Raw genomic sequence first — 9760 nt, forward strand, 5'->3', positions numbered from 1 at the left:
GTTCCGTGGTCTCTTGTCAGCATCCCATATTGGAACACCACCTCAGTCCTGGCTTCTCTGCCCGGGTCCAGCTTGCTCTAGGGGGCCTGGCAGCGCCCAGGAGGACAGCCCGGACGTGGTCCTGCCACCCACATGGGAGGCCCTGATGGAGCTGCCGACTCCTGGCTCAGGTCTAGCCCAGCCCTGGCTGCTGTGAGCATCTGGGGAGAGAACTGGCCAACAGAGGATCTCTCTCTCTCTCTGCCTTTTCAATAAAGTATTTGGGAAATAAATGAGGCCTGATGTAGACTGGGACCATTTATTTAAGGATTTGTTTATTCTTGTTGAAAGTCAGGATAACAGAGAATGAGATCTTGCAGTGGCTGAGGCACTCTGCACATGGCCACTACTGTCAGAGTTGCTTTGTTCTGAAGGCAGGAGTTCCTTCCGGGCAGGGCAAGGCAGGAGCCCAGCGCTTCAGGAGGGAGTGGGTCATAGTCCACAGGGCTCCGGGTTTGGGGCCAGCCACAGGGTGAGATAAATGCTGCAGTTCTCCTTCTGTGTGTGGAGGGGTGTTGGGTGGCCCCCACTCCTGCTCTGTCTGTGTCAGCTCACGCGGGTGTCGCCTTAGAGACCTCAGCAGGGGAAGCGTGACTTGAGGGCTTACTAGGAAGGGGTCGGCTTCCTTGCCCCTCAGGTTAGAGATTCTCTCTGTGGCCCAGGGGCCCCCACTCCAGGACCCCCACTCGGGCAGCAGCATGTCCGCACAGCAAAGGTGTGGCTGTAACCTGGCCCGAGCGCCATCCCTCCTCCTCTCCTCTCCGGAGGGGTGCTCCAGGGCTGTGTGGGCTCAGGGCAGCGGCTTCCTGGGCCTCTGGGCCTGTGCTGTGTGGCTTGGGCGGCAGCAGCCCAGGAGGCCTAGGCCTGCACAGGACTCCAGGGCAGACCGCATGCAGCCAGCACCTTCAGGGCCGTGTGGGGGAGCAGCGGCGTGCTGTGTCCTGCAGCTCAGGACGCAAACCCTGCCCACCGCGGCAGAGGAGGCCTCTTCCTGTCTCGTCTGATGGCGTTTCTGACCCTGCCAGTGGCTGCATCACCTGGGTGGTCATCTTTCCCTGAGGAGCTGAACTCTCAACCTGACTAGTGGATGAATCATTGGAGCAAAACGGGAAGGGGAATTGCAAAGTGGAATGCTCTTAAAAACATAAAGAAGAGAGAGTGAGGGCCTACCGCGGGTCCAGTCCCACCGTCACAGCAGTGACAGGAGGGGTGCTCGGTCCAGGAATCCCGCTCAGTCTCAGGATCCCTTGAGCTACCAGCACGCCTCCAGGAGGAAGCTCAGCTCAGGAGCCAGAGCTGGGCCGGAACCCACACACTCCCGTGGGGCAGGGCACATGGGCGTTGGAAGCGCCAGGCCCGTCGCCCTGCCCCGGGGGTCATTCTGAGAGAGGAGTTAGAGCAGTTAGGGTATTCCGGGTCCCCAAGTCATCATTTTTTCCCAAACATAAAGGGGGTATTTTCATGACCATGTCTTGGATTCACCAGAGCACGTCTCTCCCGAGACAAGTGCGTATTTTAACATATCAGGAACACGCTTCCCCAAGAGACAAGGACAACATGAATTCCCCACCTGAAGTCTCAGCCCGATTCTGTCTCAGGGCATTGCCATGGCGGGGGGAGGGGGACCTCAGACTAGTCTTTTAGCTCCTGAGGCAGCAGCCATTTGGGAGTGAACCAGCAGGTGGAATGATTTTTCTCTCTGTCTTGACTTTCCTCTGTAAATCTAATTCTGAAACAAACAAAATTTTTAAAGTTCTTCAAAACCAAACAAAAAGGCAGGCCTGTATGATAACATAGTGGCTAAAGTCCTTGCCTTGCAAATGCCAGGTTCCTATAGAATCACTGGTAATAGTTGTGGTGACCCTGCTCCCACCCAGCTCCCTACCTGTGACCAGGGAAAGCAGTCGAGGACCTTCCAAAGCCTTGGGACCCTGCAACTGCAGGAGGGAGACCCAGAAGAAGCTCCAGGCTCCTGCCTTCAGATTGCCAGAGCACCAGCCATTGCAGCTGCTTGGACAAAAAATAAACAAATGCAAGATCTTCCTCTCTGTCTCTCCTCTTTATCTATGACAATGTCCAATAAAATAAATCAATACTTTTTTAAAAAATGAAAAAATGCAACAGTTTCAATGCCTTGTGAATTTTGCACAGAAGGTATGGTTCCTATATTTAATACATAGAGATTGAGATTGTGATGTAACTCACAGAGCAGAAAATTCATACTTCACAGAAGGCAACACAAAGGAACTAGGTCCGGTCTGGTTAGCTACATTTATTTACTGATTTTGCCTGAGAAGCGTAGCAGAAGTGAGCACACACCTTGCTGCTAGAGGGCTGTGTGCCGTGGGCTGCCTCGTCTGTGCCCATGTGGGAGAGGCCTCTGGGAGCACGGCCCACACCAGCCCAGCTTTCCAGAGCGGCGAAGTCTCATGGCACCTGCTCACATGTTTTCTTCATTCAACTTGTTAAAGCTTTGCATGAGAAGCTGGCTTCCCCACTGAGTGTGCAGAAGCCACTGGGGCATGAGGAAAGGCATCGTGCACACCTGGAGAGGACAGGAGCCGGGTCAGCTCTTTGTGCTGCGCCTCCTCGGCCTCTCCCCTCCTCTGGACCACTCCCCTTCCACCTGGCCAGAACACCCTGCCACCCGCCACACTGCGGCACCTGCAGGGCATGGCTCAGGCAGCCAGAGACGTCAGACGACAGGCCCACGGTGTCCAGCGCGTCCCGGGCAAAGTCTTCAGACCGCATGACCAGGGGCCCGGGTGGGAGGTTATTGGCCATGTTTGTGGAGACAAAAGCAGGACTCACGTTCTGTGAGAATGGAAGAGGGGAAGCCAGGGCCCGTTTTCATTCCCCGTGCTGTACACCTTCCTGCCCAGACACCAGAGACACTCCAGTGCAAGACCCTTCCCAACACCCTGCTTCCCTCAGGACACAGAGCCTGTGGGAATCCCCTGGGAACCCCTTTCTCATTCACCCCCTCGCACCCCTTCCTTTGAGAGCCCCCTCACCCCTCCAAGTCCGCACCTGCACGGTGATGCCATAGGGCCGGTACTCTGTGGCCAAGGCGTTGGAGAAGCTTCGCACGAAGGCCTGGGGAGGAGGACAGAGACGGTGCCAGGAGCCAGAGCCTCCCCCAGGGCAGGGGCAGGGGCAGGGATGGCCTGCCAGCCCACCCTGGCCCTAGCCCTGCCTGCTCCTAGGACACTGTGTGACTACCGAGGCCAGCACCTCCCCTGCCTGCCTGAGGCCCCTGTGTCCCACACCTCCACTCCTCCGTGCACCTGCTCTCAGCCCCCAGCAGGACCCGCTCCCATCCATGTCTTCCCAGCACTCCAGTCACCTCTTCTCTCTCATAAAAATAAGAAACCCAGGCTGGGGCACACATGCACACCTTGGACGCAGCATACATGTTAAGGAATGGGATGCTCCGCAAGCTGGCCACCGAGGAGAGGTTGATGATGACGCCTCTGCGCCTGCGTGGGGAGCAGCAGCCAGTGGGGAGAGGGGAGGGCACCCCAACTCTGCAAAAACACAGGTGGGACCTGTGCGTGGGGGCAGGGACGTAGCCCGGGAAAGGTCCTCATTCCTACCTGGTGACCATGCGGGGCAGGATGATGCGGGTCATCTGTGGACAAGGGCGGCAGAGGCTTGTCCCAGCCCTCCTCCCCAGCCCTCCTCCCAACCCTCCTCCCCAGTCCTCCTCCCCAACCCTCCTCCCCAGCCCTCCTCCCCAGCCCTCCTCCCCAGCCCTGCTCCCCAACCCTCCTCCCCAGCCCTCCTCCCCAGCCCTCCTCCCCAACCCTCCTCCCCAGCCCTCCTCCCCAACCCTCCTCCCCAGCCCTCCTCCCCAGCCCTCCTCCCCAACCCTCCTCCCCAACCCTCCTCCCCAACCCTCCTCCCCAGCCCTCCTCCCAAACCCTCCTCCCCAGCCCTCCTCCCCAGCCCTCCTCCCCAGGCCTCCTCCCCAACCCTCCTCCCCAGCCCTCCTCCCAGCCCCCCTCCCCAGCCCTCCCCCCAACCCTCCACCCCAACCCTCCTCCCCAGCCCTCCTCCCCAGCCCTCCTCCCCAACCCTCCTCCCCAGCCCTCCTCCCAGCCCCCGCAGCCCTCCGCCCCAACCCTCCACCAAAACCCTCCTCCCCAACCCTCCTCCCCAGCCCTCCTCCCAGCCCTCCTCCCCAGCCCTCCTCCCCAGCCCTCCGCCCCAACCCTCCTCCCCAGCACTCCTCCCCAGCCCCCGCTGCCCCTCCTGCTGCCCGGGCCCGGCCCCCTTACCTGGAGCACTGACATGATGTTGCAGTTCACCAGGTCCGTCATGCTCTGAAGCAGAAGAGAGGAGAGGAGAGCAGCTCACCCCTCCCTGCGCAGGCCCCCGGGCTCCCACCTGTGCTCAGTCTGGCCTCAAGCAGCTACTGCAACAGCCAGCACCCATGTCCCGTAAAAGAGCACCCACTGGGACAGAAGGCGCAGGCGCCTGCTCACCCTCAGCTCTGCTTCTGGAACCTTCCCCTTCCTGGCTCCTTGCCCATGAGCTAGCCTCACAAGCACTCAGGGAACAATGGAACTAAAAGAGGAGCTTCCTCGGGTAACATAATTGTGAAAATGCATGCACAATTTCCCCATAAGGCACCTTTCTCGTGCACTTTCATTTTTATGTTGTGTGTTTCTTTCTCCCTGTATGGCATAGCTACAGATGGAAGGAGCAACAGCGAAAGAGACCCTGCATCCACTGGCTCACTTCCACAAACAGCCACAACAGAATGGAAGTGCAACAGCCGGGATGCAAGCAGGTGCCCTAATGGGAAGCCGTGAAGGCAAGCGGAGGATTAGTACATTGCTCAGCCAGAGCTTTTCTGGGTCTCCCACGCAGGTGCAGGGTCCCAAGGCTTTGGGCCATCCTTCCCTGTTGCCCAGGCCACAAGCAAGGAGCTGGATGCCAAGTGGAGCTGCTGGGACACAAACCGGTGCCCCTGTGGAAGCCCGGCTGATGCCAGGCAAGGATTGAACCACTAGGCTGGTGGCCTGGCTACTCAAACATGTTTCAACAAGAACTTACTTGTGCCAGGCTCAGTGGCCACATGGCAAATCCTCCCCTTTACAAGCACCAGATTCTCTAGCAGCGCCTTCCGTGTCTCTCCTTTTCTGGAACCTGCCTTTCAAACGTCAATAACTCAATCTTTACGAGCCAAGGTGTTTCTCGCAGTGCTGGGCAGGAGTTCCGGGAGGGCCGTCCTCCTGGGCAGCCATCCGTGAGGTGCAACCAGCTGTTGGGATCAATGCTGGCAGGACCCTGAGGTCCCACTGGACACTTGCAGGACTCGGGGCTCCCCGCTGCACAGCAATGCACTACAATCGTTTGCAGTGTTAACACAGGAAATGCACCCCCATGCAGCTGCCTGGGAACACCCTGGGAAGTGGCAAATGCCAGCTCAGGTGCTTCAGGCCGTGCTGCCATGTGGGGGAACTGAGGGTGCTCCTGGCTCAAGACTGCAGCCTAGCTTGGCCGTGGTGTGGCCAGCCGCCATGTGGGCAGAGCCTGGCACCTCAGACTCCTCTGTCCCACTGTGCCTCCTTCTCTGTCACTCTGCCTTCCCAATGAAAGACTTCTTCTTACAAAGAGAGGAGCACAGGCATTAGCCCAGAAGCTCCAGCACTGACTCTCCTGTGCACAAGTGAATTCTTTTGGCACAGGAGCCACGAAAAGACAGTGCGGGGCCGATTACTGAGTGTCCACACAGAGAGGCCGGCAGGTGAGCCCTGACCAAGCACAGCCCAAAGAGCACGGAACAGCCACATGCTCTAGATGGAAGGAGGGATTTCCCAGGGCAGAATTGGTTTAAAAAGTAATCATGTAAAAGGCAGAAAAGCAATCGAGAGAAATAGAGATGAGCTAGAGAGAGAAAGAGAGAGAGAAAGAGAGAGATGCTATGACTGCTGCGTGCCTGCAGTCCCAGCAGTGGTCAGGATGGGGCGCTGAGTGCAGGAATCCCACGCAGGTGGCAGGACCCCTTGAGCCATACTGCTGCCCCTGAGGCTGCCATTAGCGGGAAAGGGGGTCAGCAGCCAGAGCTGGGCTAGAACCCACGCTCTCCCATCGTGGGGAAGGCACGTGGGTGTCTGAAGCGCCAGGCCCATGGACCTCCCCCCCCGGGGACATTCTGTAAAGCCGGCACCACAGGGCAGGGAAGGTGGTGAAGGGCTGCCATGGGCAGTGGGCAGCAGCACAGCAGGCACCTGCCAGCAGCCGCGAGGCGCGCGCGTTCCGACAGAGGGCAGCACAGAGTCGGCGAGCAGTGCAGGCCTCCCAGCAAGGCTTCACTTACTTGTCCAGGGTCCTTGCACTCCAGAAGCCTCTTCAGCTTTCTGCCCGCATAAACCATGCCCACGTTGTTCACTAGGCGGGGAGAGGACAGAGGGGTCAGCGGACAGCGCCGGTGGCCGCCGGCAGGGGAGCAGGCAGGGGAGGGCGAGCCGGCCTGGCTGCGCACCCAGCACTCCTATGTCCAGGTCCTGCAGTCCTGCCTCGATGTCCGCATAGATCTCCATGCCCCGGGTGAAGTCAGCCTGGATGACTCGAGTCTGCCGGCCATGCAGCCGCTCTGGCAAGGGGTAAGCGAGCAGGCCAGGCCCTCAGCTGGCCACAGCCTGCACACTGGCCCCGCTGGCCTCCAGCCCTGCCCGGCCCCGGGAGACCCTGGCTCTCACCAATCTCCTTGGCCTCCTGCTCCAACTTGCTCAGGCTCCGACTGATGAGCACCACGTTGAGACCTCTCCTGGCCAGCTGTGCAGGGGTGCAGGGGTGCAGGGGTGCAGGGTCACCCACTTACTCCTCCTGCCTGCTGCTGGCCACCACAATCCAGGCTCCCGCAGCAGAGGGGAGTGCAGGGCCAGGCAGCAGCCAGAGGCACAGCTGCAGGAGAGCCAGCCCATGGCCCTGAGCCGCAGCCCAGGGACAGCAGGGCTCCTGGACACTGTGAGCTCAGAGGGGACCCATCCTGCCATCCCAGGCAAGGCTTTCTCAGGCAGGGAAAGCAATGAGAGGCAGAGAGAGAGGAAGAGAGAGGCAAGAGGGAGAGCCAGCTTGTATCTTGTGCTTCCCTCCTCCATGGCCAGGAGCCCTGGGCTGGGCCAGGCAGGGCCAGAGCCAAGAGTCCCTGCTGCTCTCCCTGCAGGTGCCCCAGACCATGCTCCCTGCCTCCCCAGGGCCATTAGCAGGGATGGGGATGGGGAAGGGGGAGGTGGGTCTGCCAGGGGCGTTTCCACATGGGATGTGGTGTCACAGGTGGCAGGTGGCCTAGCTGCACTCAGTGCCAGCCCCAAGTCCCTGCTCATCGGGGTAGCCTGGGGACGAGGGACGGGGGGACACCCTGCTCACCCGTGCATCACCCTCCACTCAGTGGCCACTGGTCCCTCCCACAGCACCAGCGGCCCTGGCTCTGCTGCTTGGGAGGTGCGGTGACAGCGGTTGTGAGCTGGCTGGGTAAGGCATGCCCCACGCGCCCTCGTTCCAGACTAGAGAGCCTGGGCTCAAGGCCCAGCTCGGCTCCTGGGTCCAGCTCCTGGGTTCCTGCACATCCAGGAGGGCAGCAGGTGGTGGAGCAGGTGCCCTTCATGTGAGGGTGACGTGTCCTGGAATCGAGTGTGTGTCAGCATGGCTGAGAGCAGGTGCTGGCAGCGTGGCAAGTCATGGTATCAGGGTTCTCTCTCTCATCCATTCCACAAACACTCTGCTTGGCACTTGCCGATGGGCTGGCCCTGGGCCACTTGGCACTGCCCACGATCCTGGAATTAGCCAGTCTTTTCCTGAAACACCTCTTCCACAAGCTCTCTGAAGACTCTGGGTTGGCATGGATTGCTAACATTCTGGACACTGAAATTAACCAAGCTTTGCATCTCATTTCCCATCCTGCTTTGGAGGACCCTCTCTCTCTCAGCCTGCGAGTCTCTCAGGTAACACACCTGAGCCTAAGCACATGGTGGCACGAGTCCTGGGGCCCTGCCACCCCATAGTGCTGCTGCATCAGGTCGGGCCTCCTGGCTGTGGCCTGACTTGCTGGCATTAAAGAGCGAAGCAGCAGGTGGAAGGTGTCTCAGTCTCTGTCCATCTTTGAAGTAAAGGAGGGCGGGGAATTAAAAATAAATGCATAATAAAGTCAGAGGTTGGAGTCTGGGAGTAGAATGGTGGGTGTTGGGGCTGCAGGATGGGGTGGAGTACTCAGGAGAGATGTGGGTCAACGGTTAGAGAGTTGGGGGACAATCAACTCAAGCGCTCTGTTGTATGTACCACATGCTGACTGCAGCTGGTCGCAGTACTCCAGAATGGTTACTTGGAGCTTGTTGTGCAGGGCACCTTCAGCTGCCACCTGTCATGCTGGTGTCCCTGGGGGCGCTGGTTCGATTCCCAGCTGCTCCACATCTGACCCAGCTCCTGCCTGTTGTCCCTGGAAAGCAGCGGAAGATGGCCCAAGTGCTGGGGCCTCTGCTCCCCTTGTGGGAGCCTGAGATGAAGCTCCTGGCTCCTGGCTTTGTCCTGGCTCAGCCTCAGCTACTTAGGCATTGTGGAAAGATGAGTTAAGAGGCAGATACTTGGCCTGTGCACTCCCACTTGGGTCATGGGCACCTCACCTGGCATGTCAGCTGCCCGGGCAGACAGTGGGCACAGCATAGGTGAGAGGGAATAGTGGGAGACCAGGGGAGCACCTGGGAAGACAGCAGAGGCCTGGCCCTTCTGAAGAGCAGATCAAGCCAGGCTCGCATCCAGCGGGGCAACCTCGGACACAGCCTGCAGGAGCCTGCCATGCCACACACACCGAGGACACCCGGCTGGCTCACCTCGTGGGCATAAGCCTTGCCAATGCCTCCGGTGGCTCCAGTCACCACTAGAGGGGAGAGAAGATAAGCAGGTGGGCAAAGTCCAGCACTCCTCCCACCCCAAGCCTGGCCTTTAAACCCTCCTTACTCTGCACCCTCCCTCCTACCCTTTCACCCTCCCTCCTGCCCCCCACCCTCCCTCCTGCCCTCCACCCTCCCTCCTGCCCCTCCACCCTCCCTCCTGCCCCTCCACCCTCCCTCCTGCCCCTCCAGCTTTCCTGACACCCTCCTTCCCTCTTCCTGCCCTCAGCAGCCTCCATCTGACTGCTCCCTCACCCCTGCTCCCTCTCCTGCACAGGGGCCATCTCCCAGCCTTCACCTCTTCTTCCAGGAGTCTCCCCGTCCATGCCCCATTCAGGGTCCCTCACCTGCCTCCCGTCCTCACTCCTGTGTCCTCACACCCCCGGGCTTGGGGCAGTGCCCTCACTCTCACCTGCCCAGGCTCCCTGTGCGCGAAGCCACGGGGCACCACGGCGAACCTGGGGCAGCAGGTAGACGTACACTCCACGGGCCACCGCCCACACGGCCTGCAGCAGCAGCCACACGCAGGTGACGGCCCCCAGCGCGCTCAGCACATCCCACCTGGACTCCATGGCGGCCAGCACCAGACCTGCAACTGGAGCAGGGGCCACCACAGGAAGCAGGGTTTTATCTCGAACTGGTCTTGCCTGCAGCTTCCAGCCCAACCCTGGGCTCTGTTGGCACCAGCTGACCACACCCACCTGCCCAGCTACACCCCCTACAGTAATGCAAATTATGTGTTCAAGTGCAACAGAGTTTGTTTTTTATTGGGTTTAGGGATGACCTTTGTATCAAATCATTGCCATATCAAATCATGCCATCCA

The 9760-nt window shown here is 59.8% G+C and overlaps 1 protein-coding gene across 1 annotated transcript; it reads right to left on the reverse strand.

The window, feature by feature from the left end:
- Positions 1-2192: 2192 nt before the first annotated feature.
- Positions 2193-9512, reverse strand: LOC121166908 (very-long-chain 3-oxoacyl-CoA reductase-B-like). The gene is made up of 11 exons (XM_040996244.1): positions 9349-9512; positions 8877-8923; positions 6750-6825; positions 6533-6643; positions 6368-6438; positions 4320-4364; positions 3636-3670; positions 3437-3518; positions 3070-3135; positions 2704-2853; positions 2193-2584 (listed from the first exon to the last, which is right to left on the reverse strand). Exons 1-11 carry the CDS (start codon positions 9506-9508, stop codon positions 2480-2482), a joined length of 948 nt encoding a protein of 315 aa, XP_040852178.1. The 5' UTR covers positions 9509-9512; the 3' UTR covers positions 2193-2479.
- Positions 9513-9760: the final 248 nt, after the last annotated feature.

The sequence above is a fragment of the Ochotona curzoniae genome, unplaced genomic scaffold (genome assembly GCF_017591425.1).
Source record: "Ochotona curzoniae isolate NIBS_2020 unplaced genomic scaffold, NIBS_Ocur_1.0 patch260, whole genome shotgun sequence".
NCBI lineage: Eukaryota > Metazoa > Chordata > Mammalia > Lagomorpha > Ochotonidae > Ochotona > Ochotona curzoniae.